The sequence below is a fragment of the Diabrotica virgifera genome, chromosome 1, assembly GCF_917563875.1.
Source record: "Diabrotica virgifera virgifera chromosome 1, PGI_DIABVI_V3a".
Classification (NCBI taxonomy): Eukaryota; Metazoa; Arthropoda; class Insecta; order Coleoptera; family Chrysomelidae; genus Diabrotica; species Diabrotica virgifera.
This window is the reverse complement of record NC_065443.1, coordinates 313,631,784-313,654,127: the sequence shown is the minus strand read 5'-3', so window position 1 is coordinate 313,654,127 and position 22,344 is coordinate 313,631,784. Positions and strand designations below refer to the sequence as shown.

Sequence of the window (22,344 nt, the reverse complement as noted above, 5' to 3'; positions counted from 1 at the left end):
AAACACGTCTCTATGCAGAATTTAATTACGGTGAATTTTTATTTGGACGTTTTTGGTGTAAAGTTAAAATCTTTAGAATTATAGAACAAAAATTGAAAAAAAAACACGATATTCGGGCGCCAGTTTGTTTATAAAAAAGTAGCACACTATCTGCGGACTTTGCATACCTATATTATTAATATATACAATCATAAGATTCGATTCCAGCAAAAAAATTGCTGGTAAATAACTTTTCCTTGTATTTTGCTAATTAGCCCAGAGTAATTTGCTGGGTCTATAAGGTCTGTTCCTGTTATAGTGCTGCTTTTAAGGGACATTGGAAATCATCAATTGGTCTAGATCTAACATCATCCGTTTTTTTAACATATTTTTTTTGTTTGTACAGGTAGCTGGTCCTTAGGATTAGACTATTTTAGGTTAGATGGATCTTCCAGTTGTGATAACAGGGCGTACTGGTGCGAATCATTCAACAATCCCGAAAACACCAGGGCTCGTCTCTTTCTAATCTCCACCAAAGCTGGCGGGCTCGGTATTAACTTGGTGTCAGCTAATCGGGTAATAATATTCGACGTTTCATGGAATCCATCCCACGATGTGCAAAGTATATATAGAGTGTATAGATTTGGACAGGTGAGTATCTATATGTTAAATAGGCATCACACATTATTCCTACAGATCGAAATATTCGCTTTGGTATTACGCAAGTATACAACGGAATCCTCGCTCAGCAGATTTTGCACTACTTGATTTTTATTTTCTGGGAATACTGTTATAATATTTAAATTTTCGCTAATTTAAGAGATCTGCGATCAACTTAATCTGGATCGGTAATGGGACCATGTTTTTAAATCAAATATACCTATTTTCAGATTAAACCCTCCTACATTTATCGGTTTGTAACATACGGCGCCATGGAAATGAAGATCTACGAAAGACAAGTGACAAAACAAGCCATCTCGAAGAGAGTCATCGACGAACAACAGATCGACAGGCATTACAACCAGAATGACTTGCAAGAATTGTACAACGGTGATTTGGAACCGACCGATAGACCACTACCTATGGTACCAAAGGTAAATATAAACTACTTTATTTTAGTTTTAAGCCCGTGTTAGTTTAAAAAATCTTAACTTTATGCTTATTAGTTGCAACTTAGTTTTCAGTTCGGAATTTGTCCGTAAATTTTTTGATGATTGCAGCAAATTAAGTTTGGACTTTTTGTTTGAACCCAGACAGGCCCCAGGGTTAGTCCATTCGTCCAATGAAAAAAATCGTTCATAAAATTACCATTTATTCCTCCTCACTTATAGCCCTATCTCTCATGATTCCTCTGATTCCTTCTCTCCATTGTAATGCTGGTGTTCCTCTCCTTCTATTCCATGGAACATAATTAAGGCTTGTTTTAAATTCAGAAAAGCCACAAGAAAATAGTTTCAGAATAATATTTACCCTTCTTTTTAGGATGTCTTACTGGGTGAGATGCTACAGAAATACGAAAACATCATATTCAAGTATCACTTGCATCAATCGCTTCTCGAGAACAAAGAGGCCGAAGGTCTTAATGAGGAGGAGAGAAAAGCCGCCTGGGAGGAATTCGAAAACGAGAAAGTGCTCAGAAAAACTTCAGCTACAACCTACCTTGGACAAGCTATACCAGGTATGTACACGAATTGTTTACTTATTGATTTCGAGGACGTTCTCTATTGCTTGGCAACGTCACAAATGAGCGCAGTAGCGTGACTCGCTAAGCAATGTTAACATTGTTTCATGATTTTTTTTAGAAATAGTTTTATAAATAGTAAGTGACAAGTACTATCCTAACCTAACCGAGAGAGTGTGTAAATATGACTTTTAAAACATGTAACACAAATTTAGTAAAAATAGAACGACAAAAAATACAGTTGTGTGGCTTACAAACAAAAAGATTCCTGGAAATTAGTACATAGTAACAAATTCTGTATTACTGGATCTTCTTTTTTATTCGGAGATTGTTTATTCTGAAATTGTTTCTTATATTCAAAGGTGTCGCCGGCATCCAAGGAATGAGTGCGCAAGCTATCAATTCAGCGTTGATGAACATTGTTCGAAGGGACAACCCCACATGGTCGGAGCACCAGATTAAAGGTATCATTCCTGCTCTTGTCAAGCAGCTACAAGTTCAAATCGAAGAACAGGATATGTCGGTGAGTATTCCCTTTAGTATTTAAGTCCGTGAATTTTTGAATGAAACACAGGTTTTTATATAAAAAAAAGCATTTTTTCATCGTTCGAGTCAAATATCTTTCCGCCGAACCATTTCTTTAAGTTTGGGGACAAGAAATAGTCACTCGGAGCTAAATCTGGATAATAGGGTGGATGATGGAGCAATTCGTAGCCTAATTCATAGATTTTTGACATGGAAACTGCACATGTATACAGTGTGCACCCTATCATGATCCTGGTGGAAGTGAACTTTTTTCTTGCCCAAATGCGGTCTTTTTTTTTTAATTGCTCATTAGATCGACCCTATAAATTGGTACGGGTCATTCCATTTCAAATCACTCAATTTTGGAGCAAAAAAAATTTTGGACCTCCGATTTGTCTGAAAATTGGTATATAGCTTCTGCGGGACGTAAAAATAAGATATTTAAGGTCAAAAAATCTTCTTCTTTTTTCTCAAAATGTTATTTTATGCGATTTTACAGTGATTTGGTGTTTATTTATACAAATTTGCATTTTGCTATCGTAAAGTATCAATGGAAAACATAATATTTTAATAGAATGGACTCAAAAATGTCATTATCTGGCATTATAACAAGTTACTTTGATTCAAAACAAGCTTTTGATCAAATTTTATAGTGTAGAAAACGTTAAAATACCTTTTTTACATTTTTCTCCATTCCCAAAATACATCATAATCGATTTGGCTGAAAATTTGCCCACAGATAAACAAAATATAGGACTTTAAGTGGTGAGAAGGATTTGAATTATATTACAATACCCAAAAAAGTTACATGCAATATTATAGTCAAAAATATAGGCGTCTACTGTAAGTACAATTAACTCGAAAATATCGACCTCACGACAAAAATTGTTAAAAAGAAATTGTAATAATCGTAAATACGATTTATTTGGAACAATTTCAGTTCCTACCATTTTTATCGAAAAGTTAAAAATGGCGGAGATATTGAGCAAAACAAGTTCTCCTTTAAAATCAAGATGGCGGCTAACGTAACGGAGGAATTCATTCGTGATTTTAAATTTAGGCTACTATTGACTCCCCTAAAGATCAGAAAAATAAAATTTTGGGCAGCTCGGCATTCAAAGTCAAATGCTATCCGGACTGCACTAATATATACTTTTGAGTCTGATATTACTGCATGTAACTTTTTTGGTATTGTAATATAATTCAGATCCTTCTAACCACTTAAAGTCCTATCTTTTGGCTATCTGTGGGCAAATTTTCAGCTAAATCGATAATGATGTATTTTGGGAATGAAGGAAAATGTAAAAAACGGTATTTTAACGTTTTTTACACATAAAATTTGATCAAAAACTTGTTTTGATTCAAAACAACTTGTTATAATGCCATATAATGATATTTTTGAGTCCTTTCTATTAAAATATTATGTTTTTCATTGATACTTTACGACAGAAAATGCAAATTTGTTTAAATAAACACCAAATCACTGTAAAATCGCATAAAATAACATTTTGAGAAAAAAAGAAGAAGAAGATTTTTTGACCTTTAATATCTTATTTTTACGTCCCGCAGAAGCTATATACCAATTTTCAGACAAATCGGAGATCCAAAATTTTTTGCCTGAGTGATTTGACATGGAATGTACCGTACATTGATTGTTTTCCCCTTTTGACTTCGTTGGCGCCGATTCACCCCGAGAAACCCAGTTTTGACTGCTGTTTGGTCTCCGATGTGTTGTAGTGGATCCACGTTTCTTCCACGGTTACGAAACAGCTCAGAAACTCGTCCTTATTGTTGCTGAACAATGCCAAACATTCCTGCAAAATTGTCACACGGTTGCGTTTGTTTTCGATTGCGATCAAACTTAGTTCAGAGAAATAAGGAAAAAAATAGCCTGTTGGTGACACAACCCCCTCCAGGCCGAAACCAAATTTTTTGAGTAATATGGACATTTATAATAATAACCTATATATTTCCTGCAGCCGATTTTGATGATATACATAGTTATAAACAAATGAAGATCAAAAAACGGTAAATTTTCGCTTTTTTCGTCTATTACCAAATCGTTAAGCATTTTAAACAAATTTGAGAGTAAGAAACTCATAAACGGTATAAAAAACTTCAATATGGCGTTTGCTTAATATGTCTATCCTTAATGGTTGCTTAGAAAATTGCAAAATAAATCATAAATTTTGAGTTTTTATAAATATTTATAACTTATGTAAAAATTAACTTAGAACCTTCTTATTACACGGAATGCTGAGACTTATGGTGCTTAGTTCATACCCTAAATTTCGAAGAAATTGGTCAAATAGTTTCAAAGTTATTTAATTTGTTTATCCCAAATTTATTTTTTTTGTAACACTGTAAGTCAGAAAATGAAGCTACAGTAATGCTTTGGATAGTTTATGGAAGAAGGAAATTTACAGTATTAATTTAATTAAAAAAAATTACAAAAAATAATTATAAATATTGCAAAATTATTTTGCAAAAACAGGTGAATTAAATAAATGGGGGGGCTAACTTTGTCCCTAATTGTCCTAGGACAGTTGTTTTTCTTTCTAAATGTGTATAAAAATTCAGTCTTTCTAAATATGAAAAAATAATTTTTCTACAGGTAACGGTTAAAAAGTTATTCTAATTGTTTATAAGTAAGCAAAAAATCGACATGTTTTTTCAAAATAATTTTACACTGTTTAAAATTATTTTTTGTCATTTATTTTTAATAATGGTAATAGTATAAATGTTCTTCTTTCATAAACTGTCCGAAGTATGATTGTAGCCTCATAATTTTCTGACTTGTAGGGTTGCAAAGAAAATGAATTTGGGATAAACAAATTAAATAACTTTGAAACTATTTGACCAATTCCTTTGAAATTTAAAATATAATTTAAGTACAAGAAGTATCAGCATTCCGTGTAATAAGAAGGTTCTAAGTTAATTTTTACATAAGTTATGAATATTTTTAAAAACTCAAAATTTATGATTTATTTTGCAATTTTCTAAGCAACCAATAAGGATAAACATATTCAGCGAACGCCATATTGAAGTTTTTTATACGATTTATGAGTTTCTTACTCTCAAATTTGTTTAAAGTACTTAACTTTTTGGTAATAGACGAAAAAAGCGAAAATTTAGCATTTTTTGATCTTCATTTGTTTATAACTATGTATATCATCAAAATCGGCTGCAGGAAACATATAGGTTAATAATATAGATGTCCATACTACTCAAAAAATTTGGTTTCGGCCTGGAGGGGGATGTGTCACGAGAAAAATCTTATTTCTCTGGACTAACTTGGCACCAATCTTGCAGAAAGCTGTCTCATGCCCACGTGATCATTCAAAATTGAAACCACTGAGCCATGTGAGATTCCTATGGCTTCTCTCTCACTTTCAATCTCCGATGTGCTTGTACGTCCACATCTTCTTCTTGTACCATATCCTTTCAGAACGTTGGTTACCATCATAGCTATCTTAATTTTATTCACTGCCACCATAAATAGCATGCTTGTATCAACACCATACGAATCTCGCAAGTTCTTTAACCATGAGGTTCTTCTTCGTCCTGGACTGCGTTTACCTGCTATGTTTCCTTGCTTAATATTTTGCAGCAATCTATATTTGAGACCTCTCATTACATGTCCGAAATACTCCAGATTTCTCTGCTTGATGCTTTTTTTAATCTCAGTAGTCTGCTGATAGTTCTAGTATTGTGGAGTTTCGAATCTTCTCCACCCAGGAAACTTTTAAAATTCTTCTATAGCGCCACAATTCGAAAGCCTAAAGGCGCTTTAGGTCGATTTTATTCACAGTCCAGGACTCGACACCATAAATAAAGTAAGACCGAGAACACGTAGCAGCGAGGTAGGCGAATCCTCAATGCCAATTTTAGGTCTCTGTTACATAACACCATGGACGTCCACATCGAAATCCATTATACCACTGTGTTTGAGTGATGGTTTTTTTCCTCCAAAAATAATGTGCTTAATGAGCACAATAAACCCATTTTCCATTTTCTTCTCAAAACTCGGTAGTCTGCTTTCAACGGCTGCCAAACACAAACTAAATGAGTTGGCAGGAGCAGTGTTGCCATTTGAGGCGGGAAATTCAAAAAGTCACGAATTATCGAACCGCCTTCGTATAAATGTTTCATAATAAAGAGTGTCTCGGAGCATCTTTTAAGATTATTTAACGACTTTTTTGAAAAAAAAAAAGGACCAAAGTTTTTTTGAAATATCTATTAAAAAGTTTGTTTGATTTCCAGATGTACCAGCGTGTTGTTCAAGAAATCAACTTGATGCAACAAGCTAGATTGAAAGAATCTATGTACCAACAACAAATGATGAAGCTGTATCAACAGCAGTATCTTTTCCAGAAGCAACAACAAGCAGTATTAGGAAACATGAAGCTTAACCCGCAACAACTTCAAAGGTAAGTTAATATACCACATACATACTTCGTCATATTTTTGAGGTTAGATTAGGTTAGGTTTTTTGCAATAGTTCACTTTAATAACACACGTTGGTCTTTTTTTGAAGATTCGGATGTACTCATTTGCAAATACTAATTCGCAATTTTTTACATCTACACTTGCGAGCAAAAAAATGACTCATTCAATGAAGTAGTAATTTTGCTTAGTAATTTCATGTTGTGTTCTCTGATTTAAAACAAATAATGTTCCAAAAAATAATTGTTTTGTACAAATTGGCAACGTGTTCTTTTGTCTACTTGTGTGTGGGTTAGAGAATGCAGCAAACATTGTAGCGGGAATGTTCTACGCAATGTATACCTCTGTGAGTTTGCCAGTGGTCGTCTTAATCACTTTTCAAACGTTGATCTGTATGTGCACTTCGAAGTGGAGTAAGTGAATACATATTTTACAAATGGATACTGCACCAGTGACGGCGGCCCAGGTAATTGTATAATTACGAGAGGGTTTGTAACGGGTAGCTCTTTCAGGACGACAGACTCAGTAAAACACAGGTTAAAAACAAAGTAAATATATTTAAGATATTTATATATAGTTCAAAATAAACAAAATCAAATATAATTCTATCTTCTGCAAAGGGAAAATAACATTATAATTATTACTGTCATCCGAACATAATAGAAATATTAAAACGATACAATACACAACAGAATATATACAATAGCACTCTCGCTACACGCAATCAACCCATCTACACATTTAGACTCGGAGCCATCGTATTTCACTTCAATGCGATAACATTAAACAGCGACACACAGTCACTCGTCCATCGTTACTACCACTTACTGCGGTAACCGTTCAGGTGGAACGCCACGTCAGGACTGCGGCGCCTATCTAGGCAAAGCACCACCTCAACCCGGTGCACCTCTGCCATAGAGCTATTACTAATTCAACACGTTAGGAACAACTGATGCTATTATCCTATGATTCTCCTCCTCGTCTTAAAGACGCTCTCGCTACCACTTCTCCTTCGGTTTCGTCTAGTGAAGTATGTAGAGGGAATGCGCCAACACGGATACTCCTTCGATCATATACGGCCGACCGGCCCATCGCCAGCTGTGGCATCATATCATTACAGGTTATAGTCAGAGGACTGTCGCCCGTCCTCTCCTTATGACGCAGTCTGCAGTCTCAATGGAGGTGGTTCGTGTATATTCTTATATCGTTCGTGTATATTTTTAGTCCAGGATAATAAGGTTTTTTCCATGACACTTCAACAGCCAGGCTACTGAAGCGTTTTTTCGACAGGTGATACCTGTAAGAACAAATTGTAACTATTTGCTGCGTAGGATCTGACGGCCATTTTTATTTATAAACAATTTAGTGTCAAAAAACGGTCTTTTTCCTTTTTTTGCAAATTAATGGAAAAACAGTAAGACTTATGGTTTTCTTTGTACAAACATCTTCGAGAGAATAAAACACTCTTTGTACAAACACTCATTTATTGTTAATATAATTGAATCACTTATTTGAGAAGATAAGTCACAATTTGACATTTTTGACATTTCGATATAAATTCAATCCAACCACCTTAACTCATCGTTTTATTTAGAAACAAGATAAGTATTGGTCATATATACGATATTATACACACATAAAAATATATCGTAAATTTGAGAAACAATATAAGTCCATTTTATAAATAATACATTTTAACAACTTTGAGTTGAAATATTTACAAAAAAATTGTATAATACTTTTAGAAGTAATAAATTAGGGAAATACTGCAAGCAACAAAGGTCATGGTTTTTGTAGTAAGGGAAATAAACAGTTTTTTAAGCTTCCTGAAAATTTGCATTTTCGGACTTATCTTGTTTCTCAAATAAGCGATTCAATTGCTAAAAAAGGTCGAAATTAAAAAAAAATAATTTCGCAATAACTATTGTAAAAATAAGTACAGAGCTTTGAAATTTTTGTCAAATGGGGGTTCTTTGGTGCTTAATATGTGACAAAAATTTCAAAGCGATTCATTCAATTGTTTAAATTTTATTCAAATTGTTTATCCCAGAGAGCTTTTTTGCAATAAGATAAGACAGAAAAAAATAATGTTAGAACCATTCTACAGGTGTCAAATAAAAGAGCGTGAACTAAACTTTCAAATTGGTTTAAAAAAAGTTAATAAAAAATGCATTTATTAGTAATAAATAAAATCCCAAAAGTATGTTCAATTCTTCCATATAAACTTTTTATTTTTTTTTTATAACAAATTATATATATTTATTACAATTTTTCATCAATTATCATATAAATAACATTACTTGGTAGTTATGCACCTAAAAAACGGTAAAAAATAGATTTTTTTTGAAAAAGTTATTCAAAAAGTTTAAAGGATTCAAAAAAAGAAAAATTGACGATACTTTTGCGTAATTATTTATTACTAATAAATGCATTTTTATTCACTTTTTTAAAAAAATTTGAAAGTTTAGTTCATGCTCTTTCATTTGACACCTGTAGAATGGTTCTAACATTATTTTTTTCTGACCTACGTTATTGCAAAAAAAAACTCTCTGGGATAAACAATTTGAATAAAATTTAAACAATTGAGTGAATCGCTTTGGATTTTTTCTCAGATATTAAGCACCAAAGAACCTTCATTTGACAAAAATTTCAAAGCTCTGTACTTATTTTTACAATATTGCGAAATTAATTTTTTTGAAATTTCGACCTTTTTTCGCGATTATATTAACAATAAATGTGTGTATTAAACTTTGTAATACGCAATTTTAAAGCTTTTTCCACTCTCTTGAAGATGTCTGTACTAAGAAAACCATAAGTCTTTCTGTTTTCCATTAATTTGAAAAAAAAAATGGAAAAGGGCCGTTTTTTGGCACTAAATTGTTTATAAATAAAAATGGCCGCCAGATCCTACGCAGGAAATAGTTACAATTTGTTCTTATAGGTATTACCTGTCGAAAAAACGCTTCAGTACCCTGGCTGTTGAAGTGTCACGAACCGGGTATATTTTTGTCTTATTACCCTGGCCTATTTGGGGTACTTTATATAGAGAAAATACAGAGCTTGTGTTCGTGACCGGCGGTGGTCGCGGAGGGGATTTGACAGCGGATCCTTACATTACGGATATTCTTCAAGACAATGTTGTTCCCTACACCGGCAATACCTATGGGTGACGGTTCATGCTAAAACATGATAACACTTGATGGCTCCCAGCGCGGATATATACATTTTGAAATTTCACTTACATAGTCCTGGATTTGATTGATATTGTGAACCTCAGAGTTACTATGGTTTATTCTTTTGAATCGTTTGGGCTTCAAATTAGCACACATTGTGTCGTCACGGGTTATTGTTATGTTGATACCATACGTTTAGTTTTCGATTAGAGATAGGTGACTGAAGGATGCGCTAAAATCGGCAACATTGCTTATGATGAGTTACGTTGCCACTGTAAAATCGACGAATGACTGATAGACCAGTAAGGATCTGTTTTTAGGTGGATGTAAGAGGTGGCATTCAGATTTTTGCGGATAAAGTTAGGTGATAACTTCGTTAATAATAATTGATTTATGCTCCTACTCAAATATGCCCGGAACATTAATAAAAAAATAAAATATTGAAAAATTTCAAAAAATTTCTTTTTTTTTTCTACTTTTTTTGCTTATAACTTAAAACGATTCATTTTGGAACAAAGTCGTATAGGAATAAAACAAAGAAAATTAAATTTTCTATCAGATGCGATTGGTTAAAGATGTCTTAATTTATCACCCTTGCTGCAAAATAGCAATAAATATAAAATAAGGGGGCAAAACAAGCCAGTCCTTATTCAATGATTTTCCATCACTTAGGTTACACTTGGAACCTTCCTAGTTCGCTTAGAAAATTTTTCTAATGTGCTAAAACCGTACACCAAATTTCATTAAAATTGACTTACTAGATTTTGAATAATAATTTTGCAATCTAAACTTTTTTTAAAAAATTAAAATTTTTTAAAATCTTGCACAACAAAAACTAGAACATACAAAGATTTGTCAATTTTTTTACATATAAAGAAGCACTCCACCTATCTAATGCACTTTACAGAATTGAAATCGGATTGTTTAAGCATCCTCAGCAATGTTTTAAAGTTATAAACATTTTTTTGGCTTATAAACAAATTAGTCCTGTGGCCAGGAGGGGGTGCTACGGGCTCCTTTATTTAGATGGACTTACCCAAGATTTTTATGTATTTTTTTACCCGGACAACACGATTTTTTTGGGTAACAGTTGATCCGGATGTCGATAAGATTGTTATAAACAAAGAACTTGAGGAACTACATAACATCGATTTTTCGCAAAATAAAACATGTTTTTGTTTTTCTTGGGTAATTCTAAGCAAAATATGTTCTTACAAGTTTTTTCGTATGATGCACAGTTTTCGAGATAAACGCAGTGGCACTTTCAAAAATTCGAAAAATTGCAATTTTTGAATGCGAATAACTTTTGATTAAAAAATAAAATAGCAATTCTGCTGACATAAAAATTGTTTATAAGTTTAAAACATTGCTGATGCCCCTTAAATAATCCGATTTTAATTCTGTAAAGTGTATTAGATAGGTAGAGCACCTCTTTATACGTAAAAAAATTACGACAACTTCTAAATGGTCTACTTTCTGTTAAGAAAGATTTTAAAAAAATTGAACTTTTTTAAAAACATTTAGATTGCAAATTTATTATGCAAAATCTATTAGGTCGATTTTAATGAAATTTGGTACACGGTTTAAGTATGTTACAAATAATTTCCTAAGCGAATTACTAAGGTTCTAAGTGCCACTAAAGTGGTTAAAAACATTGAATAACAACAGGCGTATTTTGCCCCCTTATTTTGTATTTATTGCTATATTGCAGAAAAGGTAATACGTTAAGACATTTTTGACCAGTCCTATATCACACAAAATTCAATTATCTTTATTTTATTTCTCTACGACTTTGTTCCAAAACGAATCGTTTTAAAGTTATAAGCAAAGAAAGCAGAAAAAAAATCGACGTTTTTCGAAATTTTTAAATATTTTAATTTTTTTATTTATGTTCCGGGCATTTTTGAAAAGGAGCATAAGTCAATTATTATTACTGAAGGTGTCACCTAACTTTATCTGCAAACATCCGAATGCCACTTTTCACATCCAAAAATAGACGTTTTTTCACAGATCCTTACTGGTCTATGAATAAATTGGCGCAACTCGGGTATGAGAAACGGGGCAGCAGTGTTGTCATGTATTGAGTGTACTCCTATATCCAATTTAAAAGTTAACAACGGTATTATGAATATTAATGATAAAGGAAAGGAAGAGGCAGTTTTTGTTTTTATTTGATCCAGAATTGGACCTCCATCTCCTTTAATGATAAAGTTGGAAGATTGGTTGTATAATGTGTGCATATGTCTCATGTATGTGACAATTGCCTAATATTTCTTATTTTCACGCTACTAATTCATTATTCTAGAGATACCAAGTTGAACAAATGACATTAGAAGGGAGCGAGATAATCCAAAGATCTGTAGAATACTGTAGATTTAATAGCCTGTATGTTCCGTTAGATCTGTATAAATGTGAAAACTTAAAATCTGTCTATAATCGAAGCGATGAAAATTATGTTGGTAGAAGGCGTACTCATAAAATGAATAACTGATGGATTGACTGTATCTTCAATGTTTTGTTTGTTTTTAATTACTTAAGATTAATTATAATACGGAATTGAGATTGTTTTGTTTGATACAATTTAATAAAATATAACCTTATTTGATTTATATTTTTCTTCAAAATTCCGAACATTGGATACACAAAAGTTTAAAGCGATAGCAAATTTCGTCAAGAGGGAAACGTCCCCATTTGGAAAAGAATTTAGTGATTTTCAATCAGATTTAGTATCTATCCGTATTTTTCAAAAGGTGTACCCCCGTTAAGACAAGCAAATTGTCCTGATTCCCAGAATAAAATCATTATGGCATCTACTCTCCTAGCGGAGTGATTGCCGTCCTCTTTGGACGGCAATCACTTTCTCTTCCGATTCGTTTGTCACGGGGAATCAGTCCGTATTAACATTTTGGTTTTACAATTGGTTGAGTGAGTTAACATCTTCTACAATTGTTCTCCATTCGTTCCTGTTTTTTGCTTATGGTTACCCATCTCTAACTCCCGTCTTAAGGTCCTTGACTATCGGGTTCTCCCAGAGAAGGATATAGTCAGAGGACTGTCGCCCGTCGCCTCCTTATGACGCAGTCTGCAGTCTCAAGGGCTTACCCTCGATACCAGAAGGTACAGTTGACGACCAGGTTCGGGTCGGCGACTTGTAATGGCAGAGAGGGATGATCGATCCATTGTCCTGAATGACTTGCGAAATCGGCACGTGACAAAAATTGAGCTTCAACAATCCTTGAGGAATGTTCGAGGTGTCACCGTAGCTCAGTGGATAGTTATGAGAAGACTTAAGGCTGCTTCTTTGACTCCCAGACAAGCTAGCATAGGGCCTACATTGAACGCACGTCAGAACTCGACTTCAGTTTTCCTGAGAACACGTCAATTGGGACCTTCGCCAGTGGAGCAGAGTTTTATTCTCTGATGAGAATCGAATGTGCTGTTAAAGCAATGACAGAAGACGACGCGTCTATCGAAGACCCGGAGAACTATTTGCCAAGTGCTGCAGTGTCAAAACAGTAGGCTATTTTTTTATTATTATAGGTTATTCACTACATGCAATCAATAAATAAATAAATAGTAGGCTATGTAGGTGGTTCGTGTATGGTTTGGGCTGGTATATCTTTATAAGGAAAAACAGAGCTTGTGTTCAATAATAGTGGTCGCGAAGGGGGAATTGACGTACATTTCAGATCTAATGTTGCTCCACAATATTGATATGATATGCAATTATTATATAAAGGTAAATTTAATTAATTGTGTTTTGCTTGCAGTACTGCATTTTAATAACTAATTTTATTTACTGCATACAATTGTTTATGTTTTAATAACATAACATAGAGAAGAAGATGGCGCTGTATACTGAGTAGGCATCATTCTGTTCGGTGTTTCAAAAAACTACTATTTTTCAAAGTTAAAGCCCGTTTTAATCAAAAAAGTGGTAATATTAAGTGCTATAGTTGGTGTCTAGTGCAAGAGTAACTGCAGTTAAACTGGTAAAGAGTATGGCAAACAAGAATTTGACGATGAAAGATCTCAGTGCTCGTGTTGACAATCTGTCATCAGAATTAAATGGCGGACTTGAACTATTACGACAAGAATTTGTACAATTCAAAAGTGATCCTCAGAATTTACAAACCTCCGATCAAGAAAATAGCGATAATTTCTTAGCCCGCTTAAATGCATTCCAAGATAGCATGAAATCATCCTTGGACAACCTGGTAAAAGAATTAAATGAGGTCAAGAGTAAACTGTCATCCACTGTAGACTACATGGCAGAAGCTGAAAGAAAACAAAACCTGAATTCCCTTGTTCTTCACGGAGTGCCTAAAGATAAGTCCAAAGATATTTATTCTACAGTTTTAAATGTATTTAAAAATATAAATATAAATTTATCTAAATCTGATTTAAATTACTGCTATCGATTCTCAAAAAAAACCGCCCAGGTGGACAAACACGATCCAATATGTGTTCAGTTTGTGTCACGACACACTAAAGACATGGTATTTCAAAACAAAAGGCGCCTGAAAGGTTCCAAAATGTTAATTACGGAGCTACTCACAAAAGAAAATTTAGAAATCTATAAAAGTGCTAGGGAATTATTTAAAAATTCGGCATGGTCGTATAATGGACTGGTATATATTTCAGATTCTGTCGGATCGAAAAAACTAATTCGCAAATTTCCAGAACTTGATGTTTATCGCAACTAAAACAATATAAACAACAATGGTGGCTAAATATTTGTGTGCGTAAATTGGTGTACGCGAGTGATGTGCCATAAAGTATAAGTTTGGATTATAATACCATCAAGGTCTGTACGTGAATATTTATAAATAACATTTTTTTGCATCACTACATTATTAAAACTCATTTGTTCGATCTGCAAAATAATTCGTAACATAATTGCCTGTTTTTAGTATATTTATATTGGTCTGTATTACTTATGTTGGGTTTATTTATTATTATATACTATTTTGGAACACCGCTAATTGTGCTATAAGGGACAGTGCGATCGATCTGTTGTTTTATATTTCTTTTTTATATTGCAGTTTTTTTATTCTTTTAAGACGTAAACACACTTAAAACCAAGTACTCTTTAGTTCTTCTTAATTCTTTTGGAGCTAAGCCCATCCGAATTGTGTATTTTGTGTGGCTGAATTGCGCAGCAGTGTTGATTGTAGTTTATGTTTATCGAGTTTCTTACACCTTGCAACAATAAAGTTTTACCTACTTAACGTTTCTCCGTGCAGCAAGATGTACAAAACAGAACAGAACATTAGCTTATCATGATTTCTCCTTTTTGTTATTCTTGAGTTGATTAGTAAAATTATATTATGAAATTTGCACATATTAATATTAGGTCATTACTCCCAAGCTTCAATCAGCTTTCAAATTTAATTCGTAGTCAAGATTATGATGTAGTACTAATAACAGAAACTTGGCTTTCTTCTAACATCGATAGTAACACTGTAAAAATTGATGGTTATAATTTTTTTAGAGCGGATAGGCAAACTAGAGGGGGTGGTGTAGGTGCTTACATAAGAAATACATTACAAACGCAAGTTATAAATTTCAGCTTTCAAATAAATCCAATTTTGGAGTACTTGTTTCTTCAAATTTCACTTAATATGAAACAAATTGTGGTTGGTGCGTTCTATAGACCGCCTAACTCAAATTCTAACTCTTTTATATCTGATTTTGATAATATTTTTTCATATATTTGTCCTATCTTTGATCAAATCGTTATTCTGGGAGATTTAAACATAAATTTTTTCAATTTAAACTCTCCTATTTTAAACTGTTTTGAGTCTTATGGTCTACTGCAAATTCTTAATGAACCCACCCGCATAACAAGGACAACGAGCACACTTATTGATCCTGTTTTTGTAAATTGTCAGGACGTTGTTGTTAACCAAGGTACTCTTCCTACAGATAATATTTCTGATCACAATCTTGTGTATCTAACGCTTAATCTTAAATCACATAAACCACCACCTAAATTTATAGAATATCGCTGCTTCAAAAATCTTAATTATCAACAATTTTATAATGATTTAATCGAACTTAACTGGAATAACATTTTTAGAATATCAAATATTGACAAAAAGATCGAATACTTTAACACACTATTAATTGAACTTTTTGGTGTTCATGCCCCTTATAAAAGATGTCGAGTAACAAAAAATAAAGCACCTTGGTTGACGGATGATATTAGACTTTTGCAGAAGCAGAGATCAAAGGCGTTGCAAAAATTTAAAAAAAGTAAGGATCAGGAAGATAGAGATAATTATAAACTACTAAGAAATAGAGTTGTAAACTTAACTAGAACTGCCAAAGAGACCTACTTAGAAAATATATGTTATGAAAAAAATTCAAATAAAACTTGGAATGCAATAAAAAATTTAAATGTTCGAACTAATAAAAACTACGATCTTCCTCCTAAATTAGCTGACCCCGAAGCTATTAATAAGTATTTTGAACAATATTTGTCCAATGTTTCTAATAAGGGTAAAAATAAAGTACAATTTTACAATAGTAACAAATTTAATAATAATCTAAATTTCGCTTTTTCCTCACTGAATAGCATCAACTTGGCATTGCATTCCATTAAAACAACAAACTCTTGCGGAGTAGATAACATATCAGCGAAAATGCTTCAACTTTGTAGCCCCTTCATAGATATTTATATTCTCCATATAGTAAACTCTTGTATAGAAAAAACATATTTTCCCTATTTATGGAAAATGGCTATTGGTAAACCATTAGCCAAAAACAACAATCCTCAGACTTTCTCTGATTTACGAATTATAAGTATACTTCCAGCCCTTTCCAAGGTATTGGAAAGGATTCTATATGATCAAATATATCTTTACTTTACAAACAATAAAATACTGTCTGATAAACAATGTGGATTCCGGAAAAACTATAGCACAGCTACTGCTTTGGTAACGGTTATGGATGAGATCCTAAGAGCATCTGATAAAGGTCAAATAAGTCTGCTCGTTCTTTTAGATTTCTCCAAAGCGTTCGATACCGTAGACCATGAGTTGTTATGTTCAAAATTGCGATACTATGGGTTTGAGGCAGAGTCTGTAAACCTAATACAATCTTTTTTATTAAATAAAACACAAAAAATATCTGTAGATAACAAACAATCTACCCCAATAAATATTCTTTCAGGTGTACCCCAAGGGTCAATTCTTTCTCCATTATTGTTTTTAATTTACACTACTGATATTATTAACTCTGTACAATTGGGACCGTGCAAGTTCGGCAAAGCGACCCCTATTTCTACGCTCTGTACTTTTATTCGCATTTTAATTATATTGGCCAATTATATTAGTCCTGGTTATTGGATAATTGTCAAGGCCATAGTCCAAAAAAATAGTAAGAAGAAAAAATAAGATTCAGGTTATGTTATGAAAACGTGAACAATTGTATGTAGTAAATAAAATTAGTTATTAAAATGCAGTACTGCACTTAAAATACAATTAATTAAATTTACCTTGATATAATAATTGCATATCATATCAATATTGTGGAGCAATATATAATTCTTTTGCTTCAATGACAGACGGTATGAAATATACGTCAATTTGACAATTTCAATTGACAATATGAATTATTTAAGATAGTTTCAATATTTCTCCGCGACTCGCGCACGATCGTTTCTCGTTTCCCTTCCAAGTACTTGCACCCCGCGAATACTGCAGCATAGTTGCTTACGCTGACGACACTCAATTGTACCTTAGTTTCGATAAAGAAGATTTATTTAATGCTTTGGATAAAATTAATTCTGATCTTGAAATAATAAAAGAACTCTCTGACGAACACAACTTAAAACTTAATTCCACCAAATCAAAACTATTATGTATCGCAAATGAAGTCCAACGTCAACTTGTAAAAAACAATTCAAGCATAAAAATCGATCATGTTAGTTTACCATTCACAGCCTCAGCTAGAAACCTTGGAATTATATTTGACGAAAATCTAAGATTTCAGGAACATGTCAAAAACATTAACAAAAAAGCTTTTTCATCATTGAAACTCATTTTTATGAATCGTCACATTTTAAGTAAAGACAAAAAGCTTCTTTGTGAGAGCCTTGTCCTGTCTCATTACTCTTATGGTGATTTTATTTTTATGCCATGTCTACTGGAGGCGGAGAAGAATAGGATACAGAAAATGCAAAACTCCTGTTGTAGACTGATTTACGGGATTAGAAAATATGACCACATTTCACATAAAATAAAAGAATGCGGTTGGCTTAATATGAAAAATAGAAGCACATATCATCTGGGTAACTTTATTCACAAGTTACTTCTGATGCCAAACACCTCCACTATCCTTAAACAAAAGCTCGTCCGAAGAAAGGAAATCCATATGCGAGACGTGAGATTGAAAGACACTTTCACAATGCCACAACACAGATCAGCCTGGTTCCAAAGGAGTTTTACCTACAACGCAGTAAAGCTGTATAATTCAATTCCTCATAATATTAAACTATATTCAATTAATCAATTCAAGTATAAATTTCGTTTATATCTTTTTGATAAACAATAACATTGCTTAACAATTGTGTTGTGCATTGAGCTTCATGGACATATTTTTGGTTGGGCTGTTTTGAAAGAATTTTTTTCCCAATGATGAGTTTGAAAAAAAAATATTTTTTTTGAGTACTTGGTTAATATTTAGTTTTTTTCCCCACCTTTTTTTGTAAGTTAGGTTCCTTTTTAATTAGTTAGTCTAGGTTTATTTTTAGATTAATTAGAAGCGTCGGGGATTAACATTTGGTTAAGTAGGAGTAGCTTTAGCTAGACTTCGCCAGATGTTATCCCAATAGGGTTTAACTTTTTTGCTTTTGTTCTATATTCTTCAATGTGCTGTAACTATATGCTTATTTGTTTTACATACCAAATGAATAAAAAGTCTTTATTATTATTATTATTATTATTATAACCTGAATCTTATTTTTTCTTCTTATTATTTTTTTGGAATATGGCCTTGACAATTATCCAGTAACCAAGACTAATATAATTGGCAAATATCATTAAAAGTGCGAATAAAGTTGCAGAGCGTAGAAATAGTTGTCGCTTTGCCGAACTTTCACGGTTCCAATATGTGGATGGACACTTGCCCAACAGCGTACCTAGTCAAAAAATATAACTTATTTTACCTTTGAGTCGATTTTTTTGCTCGCAAGTGTAATTTTACTATAATTAATCGATGTTTTTTTATTTTAGTCTCTACGGCGCCCCTATGAACCCAATGAATCAAATGAACTACTTTGCGGGCAACAACCAATACCAACAAACAATAAACATACCCAGCACTTCTTCGAACCAAAGGAGGCGTCCACAAGATGTTATAGAGTTGAATGACTGACACGTGGAGTAATTTAAATGTGATATAAATTAGATGGATTTTTCTAAAGGTTTCTTATGGAAACCACCGGAAATTATGATCTATACTTCTTTATGATCTTTTATGTGAACAAAGTTAACAGTAAATGATCTGTATGACCGTAACAAACATTTATTAAACCATTAATTTGCTTAAACTATATTTTTCCCATCGGAACGCAATATTTTATCTCTCAAGACACGCAAAAACAACATTTTAAAATTGCAAAAGTTGCGTCATTCATTAGAAACATGGTTACTTGTAAACTTATTTCCATTGAGCCCAAATTTTGACAGATGACATTTGAATGTTAGCACGTCCGAAATCATAGTAGCTTCAGTGGTGCCATCTATATGTTAAGCCCGGGACTTACCTAGTAATATGGTACATACAACTGAACTTTTAATAATTTCATCACCACTACTTATTGCTCTATGTAATAGTCTTAATTTTTTAATAAATAATTTTATACATTTTTTGTAAGCAGTTTTGTAAGCAACAAGAAAGCGGTATTAATAAGTTACGTTTGTATTGATGCGCAAACAAAATGTTTAAACCTGTTGAACAGTTTTAAATATCATATAATGATAGGAAAAAGGTAATTAGGGGCCAGTGGGGCTAAAATGCACAATTTTTTTATTAAACTGTGTTATAATACAAACTATTAATAATTGTTTCACTTATTTCACCCGATTTACAATTATTGAGTTCGTGATATTCTGTAGAAAACTTAGCCTTTTTTCGCCTAGATTGGCCTATTTTTGGGTTTAATGTCTCCATTGTTCTTATGAGAGTGTATTTAGTGAAGTCAGTAAAAAATATCACTTTACTTAAATTAAAGAAGTTAATTTAATTAATTTACTAGTATTGATTTTTAAGCTACATTATTTACAGTGATAAGTGCGCTAATAATTGGAAAAATAAACAAGATGGAAACATAATACGTTGTGAAATAAAAAGAGACGAAACTAATGGATGGACTATGGGATCCGGCGAAGCCTACAAAGTAACATAATGAATATTTAAAAGTTTCCATGAGTAACCGTAACAGGTCAGATTTTCCGTACCAGACCAAACAAAACATTACTGATTCCTCCCAAACAAAACATTAGGTTATGTCTAAATCTGTGACGAACTGAGTGGTTGTCAGTCCAAGCATTTAAAGAAGCATGCGCGTTCACATGCATCTGCGCGATAAAACTTCGAAATCATTGGTATCTTTTTATTCAATCATCAAAAAAAACTGATAAGTAAATGGACAAGAAATGATTTTAAAATGGAAGCTTTACATAAAAACTACATGAAATTCTCCTGTTCCTCGCGAACTAGATCCCAAAGTTACGATATAAATTATGAATTTAGGCTGTTTTCAATAAGAAATAATAATCGAAGGCTTACCTAGAATCTGTGTGCAGCTTACGGTTGTTAATAATTGGTCGCCATCGCCATTACGGTGTGGTTTTAACACTTAAATTGGTATATCTTTGGTTACTGTTGATTTAAACGTTGGATTTTTGGATAAATAGTATTTATGATGCTTTTATTCCATTTAAATAGCGTATATTTGATGGATTCTAGATCTTCGCCGCTTAAAAAAAGAGAAATTTTGCTGCACACACTATACGCACTTCATGAGTTTCTGACCAGAACTGCCGGTATTTCGCTCGATATCGGAAATCGAACGCGGCACGCAAGCCCTCTGATGATAAAAATACTTTCTAATTTTATCACTGGCGGCACGAAAAGAAATTTCTGGAGGGATAGTACTTGTTAATTTTATTTATTAATTTTAATTGAATTAATCGAAAATCAGTGTAATTAATTTTAAATGGTCCGTAGCATAAAAATGCTACAGCATCTCACGTAAAATAGTTGACGACAGGAAATTATCAAAAATAATTATCGCTGTAATTTTTATTTCTGTAGCTTTCTATTGGCCAGAATCTCTATGAATGAAATAATCAATGGAAACGTTAAATTTACGTTATAGTAAGAGTTTCCCACCTTTAGACGTATCGGAGGAGTTTGACAGCTACCACTGTCACAGGAGAATTTTATAAAATTTGACTCCGATACGGCTAAAGGTGGGAACTATCAATATAATGTAAATTTATAGGTTTATATTGATAATTTCCCACCTCTTCGCATCTCCTTCTATTTCATGACGTATTATGTTTTCCGTATTTTCCGTTATTTTGCCGGTTATTAGCGCATTCATCGCTGTATATTAAAATAACGAAGTCGAAACAAAATTGATTAAGAACTGTTGGCATCTATAAGAAGAAATACACCTTTAGAAAAATTCATCAATTTTATCTGTATATAATATAGTTTTTAATGTAAACTTCCGTTTTTTGTACGATTTGATCTGGACCCTTTTATTAGAATTTACGTTTATGGGTAACCCATCCTGCAATTTATGTTTGTAAATATATTTTTACTTGATATATGTTTCTAAATTACATTAAATATTTATTGCCTAGGCAAATTATTTCTTTTTCTCACTAACCGAAGAGCTGGAGTAGAAAAACTTATGGAAGTAACTTAGATTCTATTTTGAAAAAAAAACCACTAATAGGGAACTTGCACATTTTTTTTATTACATAATAATGTTTTCAGTTTTGTTTAAAAATGAGATTTCCAAAATTTCACGCTTCAAAAACTCATAATAACTTAGAAGAAATACAAATTTAAAATCTTTTGGGATAGTCAAATATTTCGAACGACCCGTGACGTCACATAGTTTAGCTATATGGTTATATTTAGGTATATTCTTCTCCTTCTTTAGTTTATTGGCCTCCACGTACTTGGGTATTTGGCCAGCTCATCATCACAGAAAAAGGGAAAAATATTTATATGACATTTATCGTATGTCACTGTAATAATATATACCAGTTTGTTGAGATTGGAGTTTGATACAGTTTTTGGAGGAAAGGAACGAAGGTTTACTATGGAAAATAAAACCATTTTGTAAAAGTACAAGTTTTCTATGAATAGTTAAAACGATCAAAAACACTTGTGACGTCACATAACTGTATTTTCTACTGACGTTTATAATGTCTAATTTAAAATTATATACAATTTTGTTTGATGACGTCACTACGCGTTTTGGGCTAGTTGCTTTAATTAGAATTTAGAATC

The 22,344-nt window shown here is 32.7% G+C and overlaps 1 protein-coding gene across 2 annotated transcripts in view; it reads left to right on the top strand.

Annotated features, from left to right (window-relative positions):
- The window catches only part of LOC126886299 (transcriptional regulator ATRX homolog), a 140,286-nt gene extending 118,601 nt beyond the window's left edge, over window positions 1-21,685 (top strand). For both annotated transcript variants that reach the window (XM_050653173.1, XM_050653181.1), the window contains 6 exons: window positions 386-630; window positions 870-1,073; window positions 1,462-1,657; window positions 2,023-2,183; window positions 6,449-6,615; window positions 19,044-21,685. In XM_050653173.1, the coding sequence (XP_050509130.1) occupies window positions 386-630; window positions 870-1,073; window positions 1,462-1,657; window positions 2,023-2,183; window positions 6,449-6,615; window positions 19,044-19,185 (1,115 nt within the window). In that variant the 3' untranslated portion in view covers window positions 19,186-21,685. The remainder of the gene's footprint in view (window positions 1-385; window positions 631-869; window positions 1,074-1,461; window positions 1,658-2,022; window positions 2,184-6,448; window positions 6,616-19,043) is intronic.
- Window positions 21,686-22,344: the final 659 nt, after the last annotated feature.